Source organism: Salmo trutta, chromosome 13 (assembly GCF_901001165.1).
Source record: "Salmo trutta chromosome 13, fSalTru1.1, whole genome shotgun sequence".
Classification (NCBI taxonomy): Eukaryota; Metazoa; Chordata; class Actinopteri; order Salmoniformes; family Salmonidae; genus Salmo; species Salmo trutta.
Window position 1 is genome coordinate 61,694,965 of NC_042969.1, and position 21,682 is coordinate 61,716,646.

Consider the following 21,682-nt stretch of genomic DNA (forward strand, 5'->3'; position numbering starts at 1 on the left):
AGTCAGAAAACAGCAATCACATTTTATTTTTTATTATTTTAATTTTTATGTGAGCACCACAAACTCGATATCATGCAGAGGTAAATTACAAAATCTTCCTAAAAATCCTGTTGTATCACCTCAACCAATGATCAAGGCTTCCAATAGATTGGTTTCAAAGATAATTTTACTACCCCTGGCTAGCTTCTAATCTTTCATCTCTAATATACACCGAAAACCCACAAATATGCGTACCTTATTTACATATATTGATGGCTTTTAGTTATCTTTAGATACATGCATCAATGATTTTTGTTTTGTTTAGCAAATGGCTTTACTGGTCTCACTAAGTTCAAGTTCTGTATGTCTACACACTGCATCCTTTGGAGTGTAGAGCTTTTATGAGAGACCATTCATTGACATTATCTCTGTTGTTCCTCTCTGGTTGCCGGTGCATCTTCAGTCACCTGGTCTGTCCATGTTTATGCTCTTTGTTCCTCTGGTCTGACTCTCCTCCTGGCACCAGCTAGGAACAGAGACAACAGAAAGATCCTCATACACTCAAAATAATAGAAATAAAGTTCAAGTCAATGTTAAATGATAGGTGGTCATTCTATTTCTATGGTCGCAATTACAGCTCCTCATAGGATGACATTACCCATCATTTGAATCCCCCAACACGGTCAAACATTATGTTATGTTATCAAGGAATTATGTATTACCTGGAATTTTCCTGCCAGTTACTCGTCTCGGGCTTCCCTCTGTAAAGACAAATTTATACCTCAGTCATTATAGAACCTTATAGACCCAAATGTTGGTCACTACAGAACCTTAAAGAACCTAAACCATAGTCATTATAGAACCCTACAGAACCAAACCTCTGTCACAATAGAACCCTACAGAATCCAAACTCCAGTCACAACAGAAACCATATCTGAATCACTACAGATCCTTACAGAACCCAGTGAGGATGAGTAGGGTTTAGATGTGTCTCTTACCTTGGATGAACTTGGTGATTTTTTCAGAGTCCATGTCGAGCATTGAGGGGTTTCCCTCGATGGTGGTGATACGGGAGAAGTCAGCACCTACAGGACGGAGACAGGGATGTTACTGTATATGTCACAGATGGGATTATTATGTATTCTAACGAAACAAGCAATTATGTTGGACAATTGACTAATTCTGCCGACTATGCCAAATATCACAAGGTGGAAATGTAACAGTTAGTTTGAATCCTGTTTGTCAGTCTCTCAACCCAGATTCTAACAGAACCTGTCACATGTCTACCCAGTGACATGCATATATGTGATTTTCAATTAAACATTGCATTATTTCCTCTATATTACGTTGTCTATCTACAACCAAAGGGGTGATGTTACTGACCACCCAGCTCAATGTTGGAGACACCACTGCTGGAGCCACTGCTGCTGGCCGAGTACTGAGGACCTGTGGATGACAACATATTGAAACATTACATCAGTCTTCACATAGAAACATAATGTTTTCACAGAGTGGCAGATGTAAGAGTCATGATCCAGCGGTGACGTAGAGTAAAGGGAATTCAGTACAACACATTAACATCTGTAGACCTGTGTCTCACCTCAGCAACCCAAACATTCACTTCTTTGTTTCATATAGTGCATCATCACACCGTATAGCAACTATAGACCAAAACAGGTTGATTTTACTACATGTTAATATGTACCCAGAGTTCTTCAGACCTCATGGACAGGAGTCAAGAAAGACCCGTGTGCCTGTGAGGTACATACCTGAGACCACTCTGGTAACTTTGGTGACCTTGGGCTCTCCCTCGATGACTCTAGTGACCTTGGTGAACTTTGGCTCGCCTTCAATGACTCTAGTCACCTAATAATCATAATCGAATATTAGATTTATATGACGCTTTTCCCGATGCTCAACGTGATTTGGTGGTTACATGGGTGGATACAACAATTGAAACATGGTTTGTTACATTGGTGTTACCTTGGTGATGGTAGGCTGTCCCTCAATCACTCTGGTCACCTTGGTGATGGTAGGTTCCCTTTCAATAACCCTAGTCACATGGGTCACATCAGGCGCTTTAGAAAGAGAGAGAGGACAACAAGTTTGACAACTGGAATAAATAACAACAAAAGCATCATTGAAGAACATGACGTTTAAACGGCAAACTTGTAAGATCTGAAGGTCCAAATGAACGTAAAAACTCCAGACTCCATGAACTACAGACATGTAGTGTGTCAGTGGTTCCTCTACTCCTTGATTAAAATATTGTAGTTTATAGTTTTTATCAAATTAGACTGAAGCCCAACCTTTCACTGGCTTTAAAAGAATTCATATGACAGGAATATATTGCATAATCAAAGGACACGTGGATATGTGCTTTGCAGATACGTTCCGAGTAAAGGCTTTCTCCAAGACATCAGTTTTCCCCTTAGAGAAGCAAATTCCTCTTTCAGAATCTTGACTGGAGATAATTGCATAAACAGTAACTTGAACTTCTGTGCATATTTCTCTTTCACATCAAGAATTAACCTTATAAGTCAAATCCCAATAAAGAACGGTTATTTTAACCAGAACAGATAAAACCTTGCCAGGTGTCTGCTGCTATGGCAAGTCTTCTCTTGTTGCTGTCTGTACTGTAATTATCTGAACAACCACAATGGTTTTTCCTCTTGGACATGGATCAGAATCTCATTGAAGATAGAGATCCTCCTTATCTGAACTGTGCCAACTATTCTATCAACTCTTGTAGCACAATGTCTTCAAGTCTTTCCAAGACTACCCATCATATATCATGTAAAATGAATATACACTGAGTGTACAAAACAATAGGAACACCTGCTCTTTCCATGACATAGACGAACCAGGTGAATCCAGGTGAAACCTATGATCCCTTATTGATGTCACGTGTTAAATCCACTTCAATCAGTGTAGATGAAGGGGAGGAGACAGCCACCAATTTGAGTGTGTCAAGAACTGCAACGCTGCTGGGTTTTTCACGCTCAACAGTTTCCCATGTGTATCAAAAATGGTCCACCACCCAAAAGACATTCAGCCAAATTGATATAACTGTGGGAGTCACCATGGGCCAGCGTCCCTGTTGAATGCTTTCGACACCTTTTAAAGTTCATGCACTGATGAATTGAGGCTGTTCTGAGGGAAAAAGGGGTGCAACTCAATATTAGGATGGGTGTTCCTAATGTTTTGTACACTCAGTGTACTACGCAATGCTAAGATTTATGCATGAAGGATGTTGTTTTGATCCTTTAACTGTAACTTACCTGACTCAATGACGCGTGTGATGATCGTTCTCTCTGAAGGAAACAGAAAACACACAGCAGTTAACAAAGTTACAAATAGTTGCAACGCAAAAAGGTACAGCAGACATCTAGACTTGGACTGATACAGTTGTACTCACTCATGAATGTGAGGGGGATTTCCTTATAGCTGTATCCTGACACGAACTGTGAATGAATAGAAAGAAGGATTAGAGGCTGTAAACCATATTATTGTAGGTCTGTGTACACATCGTTCTGCTCAAGTCCAATGCAGACGGCAACTTTGAATCTTCAGATGCACTGCCTGGGGCTCATGAAGGAAGGAGACATATCTGCCTCTATTATGTGGTAGGTACTGTATTTGTTCAAGGCTTTACATAGTGTCTTGTCATCTTAAGGTCATTTTGTAACAAACACTTAGACGTTAATCTCATCTTGCTATCTCAGGGTTCTGGTACAGTACCTTGATCTCCATGTACTTGATGAGTCTTCTCAACAGCCCCAGAAGGTCAGAGTTTCCAGCAGGCAGCTCTACAGGACAATACAGTACAGGGTGTTAGACATACTGGTAACACTTTATACTAGGGTATATACTGTACAGTCCGGCACAGTACAGGGTGTTAAACATACTGGTAACACTTTATACTAGGGTACATACAGCACAGCACAGTACAGGGTGTTAAACATACTGGTAACACTTTATACTAGGGTACATAAAGGTTACTGCCAAAATAATGGAAACACTTTGAGGAAATGAGGGATACAAGATATATTGAAAGCAGGTGCTTATACGCAGGTGTGGTTCCTGAGTTAATTAAGAAATTAACATACCATCATGTATGTAGGGTCATGTATAAAAATGCTGGGCAGGCCATTATTTTGGCCAATATTTTGGCTACCATGGCTTTGCCCCCATAGGATGACAATGCCCCCATCCACAGGGCACAAGTGATCACTGAATTATTTGATGAGCATGAAAACAATGTAAACCATATGGTATGGTTTACATGGCATAAAACCATGTTTGGGCTCGTGGTGGCCTAGCACCCTACACTTTATGTTGGCGTTTCCTTTATTTTGGCTGTTACCTCTAAATACTGGTAACACTTTATGTTAGCGTATATACAGCACAGCACAGGGTGTTAGATGTACAGGTAACACTTTACATTAGCGTACATACAGCACAGCACAGGGTGTTAGATGTACAGGTAACACTTTACATTAGCGTACATACAGCACAGCACAGGGTGTTAGATGTACAGGTAACACTTTATGTTAGCGTATATATAGCACAGCACAGGGTGTTAGATGTACAGGTAACACTTTACATTAGCGTACATACAGCACAGCACAGGGTGTTAGATGTACAGGTAACACTTTACATTAGCGTACATACAGCACAGCACAGGGTGTTAGATGTACAGGTAACACTTTACATTAGCGTACATACAGCACAGCACAGGGTGTTAGATGTACAGGTAACACTTTACATTAGCGTACATACAGCACAGCACAGGGTGTTAGACGTACAGGTAACACTTTACATTAGCGTACATACAGCACAGCACAGGGTGTTAGACGTACAGGTAACACTTTACATTAGCGTACATACAGCACAGCACAGGGTGTTAGACGTACAGGTAACACTTTACATTAGCGTACATACAGCACAGCACAGGGTGTTAGATGTACAGGTAACACTTTACATTAGCGTACATACAGCACAGCACAGGGTGTTAGACGTACAGGTAACACTTTACATTAGCGTACATACAGCACAGCACAGGGTGTTAGACGTACTGAACCATTTAGCACTGCTAAATATATATAATATATCAAGAAATGATTCCCTGCACAGTGTGTCTCTCAACACATGACAATATAATCAGGGTATATTTTGTTTCTCCAACAGAGGAGCTGGCAGTCAGAGAGGTTTGAGTCAGTCTTACCTCCGGGGTAGAGGAGGGTTTTGACAAAGTGAATGACTCCGTTAGTGGCCATGATATCATTTTCAGGGACCTCAATAGTGTTCACTGTGATTGTGTTGTTAGCCTGGAGGAGAGGAGTAGAGAGGATTAAGATCCAAACACTGATGGGATGATTACACATAAGACAACCACAATGAGATGAGTTATGAGTACAAGCTGGTAATGCGCCATATGTTTCTCAATTAGGTTGGCATTTACTTTTTCCACATTTTGTTACGTTACAGTTTTCTAAAACGGATTAAAGGCATTTTTTTCCCTCATCAATCTACACAAAATACCCCATAATGACAGTGCGAAAACAGGTTTTTAGAAGTTTTTGCAAATGTATTTAAAATGAAAACAGAAATACCTTATTTACATAAGTATTCATTCAGACCCTTCGCTATGACACTCGAAATTGAGCTCAGGTTTATCCTGTTTCCATTGACCATCCTTGAGATGTTTCTATAACTTGATTGGAGCCCACCTGTGGTAAATTCAAGTGATTGGACATGATTTGGAAAGGCAATCACCTGTCTACAGTATTTCAGGTCCCACAGTTGACAACGCATGTCAGAGCAAAAACCAAGCCATGAAGTTGAAGAAATTGTCCGTAGAGCTTCGAGACAGGATGGTGTCGAGGCACAGATCTGGGGAAGGGTAGCAAAAACTGCAGCATTGAAGGTCCCCAAGAACACAGTGGCCTCCATCATTAAGTTTGGATCACCAAGACTCTACCTAGAGCTGGCCACTCTGCCAAACTGAGCATTTGGGGGAGAAGGGCCTTGGTCAGGAAGGTGACCAAGAACCTGATGGTCACTCTGACAGAGCTCCAGAGTTTCTCTGTGGACCTTCCAGAAGGACAACCATCCCTGCAGCACTCCACCAATCAGGCCTTTATGGTAGAGTGGCCAGACGGAAGCCACTCATCAGTAAAAGTCACATGACAGCCTGCTTGGAGTTTGCCAAAAAGCACCTAAAGGACTCTTAGGCGATGAGAAAGAAGATTCTCTGGTCTGATGAAAACAAGATTGAACTCTTTGGCCTGAATGCCAAGGGTCACGTCTGGAGGAAACCAGACACTGCTCAACACCTGGCCAATACCACCCCTACGGTGAAGCATGGTGGTGGCAGCATCATGCTGTGGGGATGTTTTTCAGCGGCAGGGATTGGGAGACTAGTCAGGATCGAGGGAAAGACGAACGGAGCAAAGTACAGAGAGATCCTTGATGAAAACCTGCTCCAGAGCACTCAGGAAATCAGACTGGGGCGAAGGTTCACCTTTCAACAGGACAACAACCCTAAGCACACAGCCAAGGCAATGCAGGAGTGGCTTTGGGACAAGTCTCTGAATGTCCTTGAGTGGCCCAGCCAGAGACCGGACTTGAACCCGATCGAACATCTCTGGAGAGACCTCAAAATAGCTGTGCAGCGACGCTCCCCATCCAATCTGACAGAGCTTGAGAAGATCGAGACTGTAATCGGCGCCAAAGGTACTTCAACAAAGTACTGAGTAAAGGGTCTGAATACTTACGTAAATGTGATATTTCCATTTTTTAATATAAATTTGAGGTATTGTTTGTGGACTGGTGTGGAAATAAAACAATTTAATCAATTTTAGAATAAGGCTTTAACCTAACAAAATGTTGAAAAAGTGAAGGGTTCTGAATACTTTCTAAATGTAGTTAAGCTACAGAACATTTGCAACACTTTGCAGTAACCTGGTGGTAGTTGAACTAAATTCAAATCTAGGTAGTGTTTTCAGTAGTTAATTACTTTTTCACCATGTAGCGGTGTAGCTAACTACTGGAACTACTAACACACTACTTTTTTGGCAAAAATAAAATATGGATGATGTAGGCAAGAATTTACTTACGTTTTTGCCATTAGACATGCCTAAATTAAGCATGCTGTTAACATAAGGTCAAAGTAATGTGTTCTTGCAATTTGTAGTCTATGACATTTCAGATTTACATATGATAATTTATCACAGAGAAGTTTGGATATAGTGAACTACTTTTACAAGGTAGCTTTAGTTCAGTAAACTATATTTCTTAAGGGTAGCTTTAGTGTAGCTTAACTCCTGTAAAGTAATTGGTAGCAGTGGAATGCAACTGTCTGTTGTTGGGTAAAATGTAATCTAAACTAAATCATGAATATTCTGCACTACAAACATCCAGGGACCTCACATGGCTTTCTGCTTTATTTTAAGAAAGGAAATGTTTTTATGATCTTAAAATATGACCCTAAGGACACTGCTGTAATACAACTTAAAAGCTAAGAATAAAATTAACCCAAAATTAAAATAGTAAATTCCTTTGCAAAATTCTAAGTCTTGTCAGAATGCTGAATTATGTTGGGGAAGTTGTCTCTGGGAAAGTTCATCCAACAAATATGGTTCCTGTTTCTTACTCATCAGATTAATGTTATTTTAGACATCCTCTTTTCCCAAACACGTTTAAGTGTTATATATGTGTTCCAAGAAGTAAAAGTTAGCCATAATTCCTAGTTTAAACGTTTGTTCACATTGTCGATGACAAAGGATTGCGGTAGTTAGTAATACTGAGTGGATCAGGATGAGAGTCTCTTGATTCACTGTAAAAACATTATATAATCTCTTCAGGATCTTTGTGATACTTGCTTGGTTTTGTTGCAGCCATGATGCCATGATTTCTTATATTTACAGCCCTGTTGAGTGTTGAGAGGTTTGGACTCACATGCAGCACTCGGAGGTTGTTTCCCTGCAGAGACTTGAGGAGGTTGGTCACCCCAGTCTCCAAACCTCCGCCGATGAACACTCCGTTACTGAAGTGGTAGAGCAAGATGGTACGCAGGGCGTTCATATTACCTGGCCAGAACAGACAGGGCTTTAGATGGAAGACTATGGATCCATAGTACATATCGTACATACATCTACCTACTCTAAGTCTTATGGATGTTCCTTTGACATTACAACCTTTAGGAGATAGCTTGTAGCTATGGTAGCTATGGTTAAGGTCAGCAGTTTTTCCTGACCACCACAATGTGGCCTGACAAGAAAACCTCTGGCTATGGTATTTGTTTGAGAGACTGAGACAGACTAACAGGGACGGAGAGAGAGGGAGAGTCTGAGAGATGAACCAACCTCTGAGCAGAGCCATGTCTCTGTCGCTGACACCAGCGAAGGCCTCATCACTGGGAGCGAACAGAGTGTATTCTCCTTCCTGTTTGAGCAGGTCAGTCAGACCAGCCATCTCCATCAGTGACAGGAAGATCCTACAACCAAAACATGATGAAGGAAACAGTTACCTGGCTCTCATGACAACCACTGAGGGTAGATATAACCGGTGCCAGTGTGATAGCTTAGCATATAGAACTCCTTCCTGAACTTGTCTCTGACTGGGCTTTAACCAGGGTTCTCTACCTTGCCAACACATGTGACCGCCCGTACGAACCGATTGAGCTATAGAAAAGGATCCTCTTCAGTGATGAGATCCTTGGTATTATTTAGATAAAAAGATCACTTGCAAGAGGTGTACATGATTTGGAAAGAAGTTGGCCCACTGGTCTGTATAAACTCTTAGAACATTTCCCAGCCTGCTCCCAGGTCTGTATAAATTTGATTGAACTCTGTCTGATTAGTGAGCTCTCTGACTCTCTGGCTATTGGGTTGGCTAAATAACATCCTTTCTCAAGCAGGAGTAGGGGTGAGACAGGATTGTACTCCAAATCCAACACTGTTTAATATACAGTATATTCATGAGTTGGCCACAAAATCGGAACAATCTTAATCTGCCCCTTGATCCTTCCACTAGTCTGATCTCAGCTCTGTATGAGCTTGAGCTAACTTATCTGACTATTTCATTGGCTGAAGCACATACAGATCTGGGACCAGGCTAAAGCGCACACAGTCTATATGTCCACAAGCAGCTTACTTGAATCCTCCGTTGTCAGTGAGGATCTGGAACATGGTGGTCTCAGCTGGCTTCATCAGAGTCCTCATCAGGTGGAGGGCTCCGTTACTGCCCTCCTTGCTGCCGCGCACCAGGCAGGAGTTCTCTATGCACACCGCCTACAGACAGACAGGACACAGGGTATACAGGTTAAAGAACCACTTAAGTGAAAACTTTTTTTATCCTAATAATGTAACTCTAGTCCTAATATCCTAATTTTAGCAAAATGAGAACCTATGTGGGCATTTTGGTATGCTAGCATAAGCACCTAACTAGTTAGCTAGCAAGATAGTTAGCTAGCTAGGCTAATTGGTTCTCCAGCCAGCTAACTTCTGTTTTGAGCATCTTTAAAACTGAAATTTGAGTTGGAACATCTGCTGAAGTCGCCCTTTATAAGACATGGAAATGAATAGTCTACTAGCTACTGAATTAACAGACTCTTAGTCAGTCCAGTAGATGATAGCCAAGTGAAAAGAATATGTGTTGTATGGCAGACATCCATTGTGTTTGACCAGCTGTTCAGAGACAAGAGATGGACTTGCACGCACACACACACACACTCAAACACACACACACACACACAGAGACTCACTGTGCGGTAGATGAAGACTCTGAGGAACTTCCCGGCGATAGTCTCCAGGCGCTGTCCGTTGTACAGCTGTCCCAGAGTGATCTTCTCCTTCAGGATGTGGTTCTCCAGAATCACCTTCAGAAAGCTCTGGTCAATGGCCATCACCTCATCTGGAGGATGAGATATTTCATATAGATACATTGTAAGAGATCAAAAGATGACATTAAATCTGTTTGTAAACAATACGTTTGTAGAAACTAGCCCCAATTCTGCAAAAATGGAGATACAAGTTTTTCCCAGGACCTTCACCTCCACTGGGTGGATGGTATACATGATAAATATATACATGGTAAACTTCTCTATTGAAGAAAACCCAGATGTGTAGGCACCTCGTCTGGAAGGGTGATATACATGGAATATATATATACAGTACAGTATATACTACATGGTTAATAGCATACTTAGATAAACAAAAAGACACAATAAACTACAGCCAAATGCAGGGGATCTTGTGGTATTGGGCAAAACTCAGACGTGTACAGATCAAAAGATTACAATAAATCTGTTTGTAAACAATAACTTTTCTAGGAGCTAGCCCAAATTCCGCAAAAAATGTAGATTAAAGGTTTCCCTAGGACAAAGACGATAAAAAAGTTTAATAGTGATTATTATCGTCATTATGAGTCATAATATAGGTTAATGATGCAGTCTGGTGGTCTAGTCAGTAATTGTAAAACGTCAACCTTATTTTCCAGGAAATCTCCCGGGTTCTGTAGCTTCCCTACAGACAGATTGATCAGCCACATTGTACTAGTATCTGTGTCACGAATTGCACCTTATTCCCTTATTCCCATAGGGCTCTGGTCAAAGGTAGTGCACTACTGTATATAGGGAATAGGGTGCCATTTGGGACACAGACAGTGACTGTTCCAGTCTGCATTACCCGTACCTAATCTACTGATATCCCGTCGGGAGAAGAGCTACCTCCTCCAGAGAGGAAACTATGGCTCTAATAAACGAGGACGTTTTAACAAGTGCTGAGCTGTCTGAGATACAGAGCTGTTCTGTTCTGTTCTGTACCGTACGTCGACAATGGACAAATCATGTAGAGTCTAAATTAGAGAACAATTTAGTGGAGGAATTTATAAGCCGTAACTAAACTATTCCAGCCTGGGACTCTTTCCTTTCCTGCAGCATGCAGCAGGCTAGTGTATCATACTACTGATTAATATACTTCGGTTCAGTTTATCACACATGCGTTACAAATGTTGGATTCAGGTAGGAGATATCTCTCCCCACGCCTTGTGAGGTCTAGAATGTTCCTATGCTGTGTATGTGTGTATGTGTGTGCGCAGTGGTAATTATGTATTCTTTGGGTTTGCACGGCATAAATCTCCAGCTATTAATCATTCCAGCACTCTTCCCTCAGGAGACCAGTTGTCACGTCCTGACCAGTATAAGGGGTTATTTGTTATTCTAGTTTGGTCAGGGCGTGGCAGGGGTGTGTTTGTTTTGTGTTATGGGGTTTTCGGGTATTGTTCTATGTTTTGTCTTTCTATGGTTTTTCTATGTTGTCTATTTCTTTGTTGACCTGGTATGGCTCTCAATCAGGAACAGCTATACATTGTTGTTGCCGATTGGGAGTCATACTTAGGTAGCCCTTTTTTCACCTGTCTTTTGTGGGAAGTTGTTTTTGCATAGCTGTGTTTAGCCTGCAATACTGTGCGTTCGTTCGTTTTCTTGTTTTTGTTGTTAAGTGTTCAATAAAAGTTTAAAATGAGCACTCAACCCGCTGCGCCTTGGTCTAATCCGTACGACACCCGTTACACCAGTATACAGTATGTATAGTATATTGCGCACTAGTGAGTCCGCATGACAGAAAGACTAATGTCACAGTTTGGAACTCAGTGTGCATTACCCACCTGTGAGAAAGAGAAAGAAGGAGAGGATTGATAAAGTGGTGACAGAGGAGCTAAAGAGAAGAAGAGGGGGACTGAAGAGGAGCTAGAGAGAAGAAGAGGGGGACAGAGAGAGGAGCTAGAGAGAGGAAGAGGGGGACAGAGAGAGGAGCTAGAGAGAGGAAGAGGGGAACAGAGAGAAGAGCTAGAGAGAGGAAGAGGGGGACAGAGAGAGGAGCTAGAGAGAGGAAGAGGGGGACAGAGAGAAGAGCTAGAGAGAGGAGCTAGAGAGAGGAAGAGGGGGACAGAGAGAGGAGCTAGAGAGAGGAAGAGGGGGACAGAGAGAAGAGCTAGAGAGAGGAAGAGGGGGACAGAGAGAAGAGCAAGAGAGAGGAAGAGGGGGACAGAGAGAAGAGCTAGAGAGAGGAGCTAGAGAGAAGAAAAGGGGGACAGAGAGAGGAGCTAGAGAGAGGAAGAGGGGGACAGAGAGAGGAGCTAGAGAGAGGAAGAGGGGGACAGAGAGAGGAGCTAGAGAGAGGAAGAGGGGGACAGAGAGAGGAGCTAGAGAGAGGAGCTAGAGAGAGGAAGAGGGGGACAGAGAGAGGAGCTAGAGAGAGGAAGAGGGGAACAGAGAGATAGAGAGGAAAAGGGAGAGACAGAGAGAGAGTTAAGGACCAAGAAAGGAAATAGTTCAGGACGTTCAAGAGTATTTAAGGGGAACGAGGGATGTGTTACAGACAGAATTGAGCGGGGCCATGATGTGTACTCACCAGTGAAGACAGAATTGAGTGGGGCCAGTAGTGTGTATTCTGCCTCAGCTGCCATGGCTGCAGACAGACCTAGTTCTGACACCATGTCACTGAAGGTGGACTGGGAAGGGGTGAGCAGCTCCATCACCTGCTTAGCTTAGAGGACACAGACAACACCATTAAAAGCTTCTCTACCACTGAAAGATCAACACTTCTACACTTATTCAGAGTTTTCAGATTTTATCTTAGTCTTGCCGTCATTGTGTCATTGTTTTCATATATTTGCCTATGTGTATGGTTGACTTGTATAACAGTGTAACAGCAAAGGGAGATTTAAATAAAGGTGTTGTGTATTTTGTGAAACAGTTCATGCCATTTACATTCCAACAAACAAATGCAAATGCAGAAACATAAACTGTGTGTTAGGAGCACAGCTCTGTAATGAAAGCACTATACAAATGACATGTATAATTATTAGGTGGGTCGAGATGGGGGAGCTAACCTGAGTCAGGCATGAGGACCTCGTCGATGAGGTGGATGACTCCATTGGCGGTGACAATGTCTTTCTTCAACACCATTTTGATGCCGTTGACCGTCAGGCTGTCCCCATCACAGCCAATCTCGATGTTGTGGCCTTCCAGGGTCTCAAAAGTCTGGCCGGACATGATGCCCTCTGAACACTGGACAGAGTTCAGCATGTGGAAGTTCAGCAGAGCTGGAGGGAGAGGAGAGGAGAGAGGAGAGGAGAGAGGAGAGGAGAGAGGAGAGGAGAGAGGAGAGGAAAGGAGAGGAGAGAAGAGGAGAGGAGAGGAGAGGAGAGGAGAGGAGAGGAGAGGAGAGGAGAAAAGTGTCAATCGGGCCCACACACTCAGATACTCCTACATACAGTATATCCTTATTGATTAACAGCATTTTCGTTTGGTTGGGTTACTACACTATGGACATGACTGGACCAGCATCCCGGGAAAAGTGATATGTGTTTGACATCATATACTGTACTAGCCAGGCGTCATTTTAATCCTAAATAACATAAAAATCCCCATCAAAACCTGTCAGTTTAAGCTAGAGACATTTTGCATGGGCTCAATCTACTGCATTGCATATATCGGCCATCCACATCTGAGGTGGAAGGTGGCCAAGCTACAGCGGTGTTTGTCAGAGCTACTCATGAGACATCCCGAAAATCGGTCTTCTCATGAATACGTCCCGCCGGACACGTCTGAAGTCGGTAACGCTGATCTGCCAACTTCTGTCTGTAGCGTCTGAACCGTTTGGGCTTCAAACTAGTTTGACCTCACTGTGGAAAGTGGAGACACTCGTTTTGCTCTACATCCTCCACAAGTGTCACAGGGTTCTTCTGAAGGTAACCGATACAAATTAATGGTAGTAGAGGTGCCTATGCATGGGATTATGTCATTTCTAGCATGGCTTCAGAATAGCAAATGAATCACAGGTTACGTCCCAAATGTCAACTTATTCTCCATTAAAGGTCCAATGCAGCCATTTTTATCTCAAAATCGAATAATTTCTGCATAACAATTAAGTAACTTAGTGTGATTGTTTTCAAGCAAGAACTTTGCTAGGACTGTCTGTGAGTGGTTTGAGTGGGGAGGGAAAAACTTAAAATTAGCTGTTATCGGCAGAGAGGTTTGGAACTCTCTTTCTTGTTGGTCTATTAGCTAATTTAGCTAATTTAGCTCTCACCAAAACTTGCAGAAATTTCAGGCGGTCGTTTCAAACAGCTCTAAAGGGTCAGATACATCGAGAAATCTGACTGCCGATAGGTACTTTGCACCTCTGCCCAGTGTCGGCAGTTAACTTTTTGTTGTTCACATAGAACAATTTGAACATCTTGGCCATGTTCTGTTATAATCTCCACCCGGCACAGCCAGAAGAGGACTGGCCATCCCTCATAGCCTGGTTCCTCTCTAGGTTTCTTCCTAGGTTCTGGCCATTCTAGGGAGTTTTTCCTAGACACCGTGCTTCTACACCTGCATTGCTTGCTGTTTGGGGTTTTAGGCTGGGTTTCTGTACAGCACTTTGTGACATCAGCTGATGTAAGAAGGGCTATATAAATAAATTTGATTGATTGATTGATTGAGTTTACCTCTGATTTGCTTCGTTTAAATACTCCAGGCCATAAGGTGGTAGAAGCTTCTTTGGCTTGTACCTGCTGTAAATAATGTAAGACAACTAGCAAGCTGTGCTAATGGGTCATCATTAGTTACCACAGCCACAAAGTCATAAACCCCACCTATTTCTACAATTTCTCTTCGTAAAATGTGATTTTAAACCTAACCCTAACCTTAACCACACTGCTAACCTTATGCCTAACCCTAAACTTAAATAAAGACCAAAAGCAAATGTTTGTTTTCATACATTTTTACAATATAGCCAACAGTAAGAACCGCGCTAATGTTGTTGCTAGCTAGAATTTGTAGTAAGCCCTTGTTGATACTAACCAGATGGCCACAAATAAATTACTAGTGTAGATAGCAACATTGTAAGTAAACCACAATGGATTCATTTTTGAATGAAGCAGCTGCCTGTTAGCTGTCTAGATTCGGTGGAGTAGCTACTGTATGTTGTGCTAAATGGAGATGCTAACCGTTTAGCTAACGTTAGCTAACAAGCGAACTGGCACTGGAAGTATGGGAAAATGGAGAGTGAATTAAAATGATTTCTTCATCATCTTGCTAGATAGCTAGTTTGGTAAAGCATTTAGCGTTGTGTGCATTGTGCTGCACTTACCACCCAATTTGTTTCATATGAAGTGTGTGTGACTGCCTGGCTCAGTTAACAAGCTAAAGCTACTAAGCTAGCTAACTAATGAGCAGGTGCACATTATCAAACTGAACCTAACAAAGGTAAAAGATGTAAAGATTAAAAGAGCATTATCATAATTTCCACATTTTCCAAAATACTGTATATGGAAGTATACAGTCAGTGGACAGTTTATTAGGTGCACCACCCCATTCACGGAAATAGTTTGTTCCTATGGCCGTGGCTTGCTATATGAAGGCATCCAGTTACTGTTCACATGGACATTAGAATGGGAAAAACAAGTGACCTAAGCGACTTGGAGCGTGGTATGATCGTCGGTGCCAGGTGCGCCGGTTCCAGTATCTCAGAAACGGTCTAGGGATTGGAGAGAATGGTGCGACAAACAAACACGCAAATAATGGCGCAGTACAACAGTGATGTGCAGAACGGTATCTCGGAACGCACAACTCGACGGTCCTTGTCACCGATGGGCTATTGCAGACCGAGTTCCACTTCTATCAGCTTAAAACAAGAAGAAGTGGCTCCAGTGGGCACGCGATCATCAACACTGGATAATTGAGGAGTGGAAAAGCATTGCCTGGTCCGGCGAATCCCGGTTCATGTTGCCTCATGCTGATGGCAAAGTCAGGATTTGGCATAAGCAGCATGAGTCCATGACCCCATCGTGCCTGATGTCAATGATACAGGCTGGTGGCGGTAGTGTAATGGTGTGGGGAATGTTTTCCTGGCACATGTTATGTCCCTTGATACAAATTGAACAACTTTTTAGACCCAGTACTAGATGGGTGTAGGTAATAAACTGGCCACTGAGTGTATATAAAACACAGGAAATATTTTTTGGGACTGCACTGGGCCTTTAGGTGCTCAACTTTTGACCAGATCCTTATGGGCCCTGGTCAAAATTAGTGCACTAAATAGGGAATCAAGTGCCATATGGGACGCAGACTATGAAACTCGGGAGACCTGGAGATCCCTTACATCCCTTGGGCCCTGGTGTTGGGAGACTAGTGAGTGCAGGGAGACTGTTTTACTGCTGTGTTTGACTCTGTTTGACTGTGTGTGAAGTGGTGGGATCTCACAGCTCAGGGACGTTAGGGATCATCACCCCACTGCCAACCCTCCTAATGCTCTGAACCTTCTGAACCTTTCCACTGCCAACCCTTCTAATGCTCCGAACCTTCTGAACCTTTCCACTGCCAACCCTTCTAATGCTCTGAACCTTCTGAACCTTTCCACTGCCAACCCTCCTAATGCTCTGAACCTTCTGAACCTTTCCACTGCAAACCCTCCTAATGCTCTGAACCTTCTGAACCTTTCCACTGCCAACCCTTCTAATGCTCTGAACCTTCTGAACCTTTCCACTGCCAACCCTCCTAATGCTCTGAACCTTCTGAACCTTTCCACTGCCAACCCTTCTAATGCTCTGAACCTTCTGAACCTTTCCACTGCCAACCCTCCTAATGCTCTGAACCTTCTGAACCTTTCCACTGCCAACCCTCCTAATCCTCTGAACCTTCTGAACCTTTCCACTGCCAACCCTTCTAATGCTCTCAACCTTCTGAACCTTTCCAGTCCCAACCCTCTGACTGGGATGTGTCCCAAAATGACACCCTATTCTCTATACAGTGCACTACTTTTGACCAGAGCCGTATGAGGTAGGGAATGTAGGGAATGGGTTGCTATTTCGGACACAGGCAGAGCCAGCTGCTTTCTGCTTCCTGCCCTGTGGTGTTTAGCACCATATGAACGACACCTCTTTGGAAATATTTTTGAACAAGTTAGAATATTTTATTATGGGAGTGCCACCCAGACATAAATTATAGTGTGACGGTAAATGTTTAGATTGTAAACTTGTCAAATTATCAAAAAGCTTCACCATATGAAAGTGTATGTCTGAATAGCCATTATTTCGTAGGCCATATGTGATCCAACATCTGAAACAAGAGCTCTTTTCTTTTTTATTACTCACTCCCACAACTGTGGTGAACGCTCAGTTTGCCAACTGCCTGAGGATTACATATCCACAGCACAGACTGTAACTAGTTGGCTCCATTTGTTTTTAGTAGGAAAAAGCGCTTACGTGTAAAAACTCTGCGGTTACTCAGCCCTGCAAACATGGCGAGCGGGAACCATTGAGTTACTTTTCCTGCACCTTCATCTCGTTACACATGGATATGGCCTGAGGTTGGAGATCTATATAAAGTCTCTATGTCTCCCCTCTGCTTTAAAGTACTCTCCTGTGAGCTGCTCTCTGTATTTCTAGAAGGAATTCCAGAGAAGTGATGGAGCTCTGAAGCCTGGCCCAGCGGTTTGGTTTACCTTGGAGGACACCCTTGTCACCCATCAGTCGTTGAAGCACGTCTGAGTCCAGCTTGGCGAAGGCATCGTTGGTGGGGGCGAACAGGGTGTACTGGCCGGGTTGTCCCAGCTTGTCCAGCAGGCCTGAGGCCAGAGCCACTTCCTGTAGGGAGAAAACACATCATATCCTCCATCATATGCTCCATTACTACTGTATGAATCGATAAATCGAAAAAAATAGAATGAAAAAGACGAGATGAGAAGAGAAAAGGAGAAAAGAGGAGAAAAGATATAGATGAAAAAGGTAGGAAAGGAAAGGTAGGAAAGGAAAGGTAGAAAAGGAAAGGTAGAAAAGGGCATAAAGAGAAGAGAAGACTTACACTGAGAGTGGTGAGGTCATCGTCAACCTCGATGACATCCTGGATGGTGTTGCCCACGGCAGTGATGACACGGTCGATGATATGCACCACTCCGTTGGTGGCAACCTGGTTGCCATGGATAATCCTGGCACAGTTCACCGTCACGATCTTCATACATAACAACACACCACATAGGACATGCACAGCACAGTCAGTATCTGCACACAACACACAACAGCATACTGTCCTTAACTCTCCAATGTGCACTCAACACAGCCTTCAACAACTAACTACCTGCACACAATAAAGCCTTAGCTTTCCATGATGGCAACTTTCCTATCTCATGGCATGGAAACCATCAGATTTCCAATACATTCCATGGGCGCTGGTCAAAATAGTGCACTAAAAATGGAGTAGGGTGCCATTTGGGATGCAGAAAGATGATGTTGTGTAGGTCTAGTGGGATGCTCACCCCGTTGGAGTAGTGGTTGATGTAGAGTCCCAGGTCGTTGTACATGGAGTCGACCACCAGGCCGTTCTTCAGGTCTTTGGTCAGCAGGCGTTTGTTAGCCATGTGGTAGTGCAGAGCATTGTACAGCTCAATGTTCACATTGCTCACCAACGCGCTACGCACTTCCTGTTAAAGAAATGCAGAATAGAAAGGCTTAAGATAACATAAATACTTAACATAAAGTGATGACAAAGACTTACAGCAACTGACTGTAGGGTTCAGGTCAATCAACCACACATTCTGGTGTTTATGTTGTAGCTCTTTTAAATGGTCACATTACAAGCACAGAATGGTTTTGGCACTGAAAAAAACTAAAACTATCACTGGTGGATTCAACTGATTATCTGACTTACCTGGAATTTTCCAGATGTAAGAGATAACACTTATCCTGACTTACCTCATCTAACAAGTCCCAGGCATCGTTGCTGGGAGCGAAGAAGGTGTATGACCCAGATCCCTCTATCTCCTCCCTCAGCTTGGAGATGTGAGCGTATTCCTGGGTGGAGATGGCCTTGACCAGGCCCAAGGTACCATACACATTGTCTATAGGGGCCACTGTGGAACAGGGAATAGAAGGTACCATGATGACTACATCCACCTACATACCGGGGATAATCCCAAATGGCATCCTATAACCTATACAATGCACTACTTTTGACCAGAGCCCTAAAGAAGTGCAGTACATAGGGAATAGGGGGCCATTTGGGATGCACACAAGTCTCCTTGAAACAACTCTAACAACCCTAAAGAACCCCCAAAACAGACGGATGAAGCTAAAAGGAAACATGCAGGGGTAGGACGATGTGCCAGCGGAATCTTTATGTTGGTGTGGCGTTGTGACTCGTGAATTTAATGAGAAAACGTAATACCCCTTGTTATGTCTTCGTTGAACCTCTTGTTTAACATTTGAAGTACACTATAACATTAAGTGCACTGCAAAAATACATTGCATATCTTGTACCCTATAACATTACATATACTGTAACCAACTGTAGCTACATACCTGCAGGGCATCCTTTCATTCCGTCCAGCTTCATGTACCCTGGACAGCACTCATACAGCACCGTCCTATAGACAGAGAGACCCAGATAGACTAAGTTCAGAGACATAGACAATGCATCACAGACAGATCACGCATAAACTCATACAGCACCGTCCTACAGACATAGTGACACAGACACGTCATGTTTAGGGACAGATCCCTCATACAGCACCGTCCTACAGACAACACAGGGACACACACGTTAGAGACAGAAAGGAGGGAGAGATGGAGACATCCCACACAGATCACGCTTTAGAGACAGAGACGACACACAGACACAGACACAGACAGACGGACAGGTCACATACCCTATCCTCTGTTTGAATATTCAGAGTCGGGGTACATAAACAGTGATTCCCCACATCCCATGTAATTACAGTGTTCTAGAAGGTCTTTCAGTACATCAGAGCACATCGTATATTTATCCTGGAGTTCATCCTAGTATATTTCAGCTGAATCATCACTAATGTCTTTATTAAAAGGCTGTTTCATGCTCCTGTGTGTGTGTATGTGTGTGTGTGTTCAGATGTTTCCACATGGTCCTCATTATCTGTTTTATTACCCATAAGGCCATGTAGTCCCAGGGCCCAGGCCAGCACGCCTCCAGGGTAACGCTACCACATTGTATGCATACATAAACTATGTCTGCCTCCAGAATGGCACCCTATTCCATATATAATGCACTTTGTAGGGAATAGGGTGCCATTTACCAAGGACCCTGCCCCTTTGCAACTAAACAATTAGTCTCGCCCTCTAGTCCATGATTCAGCCTTGGCTAAGCTCTAAGACATTATGTTTTGTCTCTTGAAGTAGCGCGTTGCAATCAAATCCATAAGCAGTCGGAAACCTTGGTTATGAAATATAACTTTTCAACTCTCGCATTTACCACAAACTATTGAATGGGCTATGTGGAAACTGTAACAGACTAGCTCATTAGAAATGACTTGGGGGGGAAATGATGGGAGGAAATGGCACTGTAATCTTTCATCTAAATCAAACAGCTTTTAAAAGCAATCGTAATCACAGAGACAAAAACACAGAACAGGCCTCATTAGGTTTTCAGAGGATCTTTAATTAAACTCCATGACATTACAACCCAGCTAACAACAAGCATTCCCACAACTTTAAGTCATTAACTAACATTTCCATAGGAACGTTACCATGATATACAAGGAATGTTTCCAAGAGACCATTGCCTTAACCCTCTAGAGCAGCGTTTCCCAAACTCGGTCCTCAGAACCCCAAAGGGAACACGTTTTGGTTTTTGCCCTAACAGTATACAGCTGATTCAAGTGATCAATGCCTGATGATTAGTTGATTATTTGAATCAGCTGTGTATTGCTAGGACAAAATCCTAAACGTGCACCCCTTGGGGTCCCAAGGAGAGAGTTTGTTCTGAAATGTCTGTCCTATATCTGAGAGATACAGTACAAAAAAGATCAGGAAACTATATATACATTTTTTGACCTGTATTCAACCCCTTATTTTAGGCACTAAACTATCTCCATATATATACTGAACAAAAATATAAATGCAAAATACAACTATTTCAAAGGTTTTACTGTTTCAGTTCATATAAAGAAATCAGTCAATTTAAATTAATTCATTAGGCCCTAATCTATGGATTGATTACACATGACTGGGAATATAGATATGCATCTGTTGGTCACAGATACCGTAAAAAAAAAAGGTAGGGGCGTGGATCAGAGCATCCCAAACAAGCTCAATGGGTGACAAGTCTGGTGAGTATACAGGCCATGGAAGAACTGGGACATTTTCAACTACCAGGAATTGTGTACAGATCCTTGCGACATAGGGCCATGCATTATCATGCTAAAACATGAGGTGATGGCGGCAGATGAATGTCACGACAACGTTAACATCAGCAAACCGCTCGCCCTCACGTCGCCATACACATGGTCTGCGGTTGTGAAGCCAGTTTTGTCGTGCCCTCTTCATGACTGTCTTGGTATGTTTGGACCATGATAGTTTGTTGGTGATGTGGAAACCAAGGAACTTGAAACTCACATCAACTTCACATGTTGATACATGTCTCAAAACATCTAACAGCTGTCTGGGTGGACGAGATTACAAAACATCAGAATTTGACACAGTCCATGTGCAGAGGTGTCATATGAATACATGGAATATGTCCCATTTGGCACCCTATTCCCTTTATAGTGCGCTACTTTTGAGCAGGGCCAATAGGGCTCAGGTCAAAAGTAAAGCGCTATGAAAGGAGTAGGGTGCCTTTTGTAATCTCGTCCACCCAGACAGCTGTTAGATGGTTTGAGACTTGTATCAACATGTGAAG

The 21,682-nt window shown here is 42.8% G+C and overlaps 1 protein-coding gene across 3 annotated transcripts in view; it reads right to left on the reverse strand.

Annotated features, from left to right (window-relative positions):
* Positions 1-288: 288 nt before the first annotated feature.
* Positions 289-21,682, reverse strand: part of LOC115206252 (periostin-like) — a 31,419-nt gene continuing 10,025 nt past the window's right edge. The window contains exons 3-23 of one of the 3 annotated variants that reach the window (XM_029772997.1): positions 19,330-19,394; positions 18,724-18,881; positions 18,288-18,452; positions 17,837-17,995; positions 17,478-17,619; positions 12,877-13,089; positions 12,396-12,530; positions 9,749-9,897; positions 9,139-9,275; positions 8,349-8,479; positions 7,942-8,072; positions 5,207-5,309; positions 3,721-3,788; positions 3,398-3,443; positions 3,261-3,293; positions 2,002-2,057; positions 1,749-1,845; positions 1,363-1,425; positions 978-1,064; positions 702-740; positions 289-505 (exon numbers count right to left, since the gene is read on the reverse strand). In XM_029772997.1, coding sequence (XP_029628857.1) covers positions 462-505; positions 702-740; positions 978-1,064; positions 1,363-1,425; positions 1,749-1,845; positions 2,002-2,057; positions 3,261-3,293; positions 3,398-3,443; positions 3,721-3,788; positions 5,207-5,309; positions 7,942-8,072; positions 8,349-8,479; positions 9,139-9,275; positions 9,749-9,897; positions 12,396-12,530; positions 12,877-13,089; positions 17,478-17,619; positions 17,837-17,995; positions 18,288-18,452; positions 18,724-18,881; positions 19,330-19,394 — 2,221 coding nt within the window. In that variant the 3' untranslated portion in view covers positions 289-461. Of the gene's footprint in view, positions 506-701; positions 741-977; positions 1,065-1,362; positions 1,426-1,748; positions 1,846-1,962; positions 2,058-3,260; positions 3,294-3,397; positions 3,444-3,720; positions 3,789-5,206; positions 5,310-7,941; positions 8,073-8,348; positions 8,480-9,138; positions 9,276-9,748; positions 9,898-12,395; positions 12,531-12,876; positions 13,090-17,477; positions 17,620-17,836; positions 17,996-18,287; positions 18,453-18,723; positions 18,882-19,329; positions 19,395-21,682 lie in introns of all 3 variants that reach the window. The other 2 variants (XM_029772995.1, XM_029772996.1) reach the window with 2 other exon arrangements.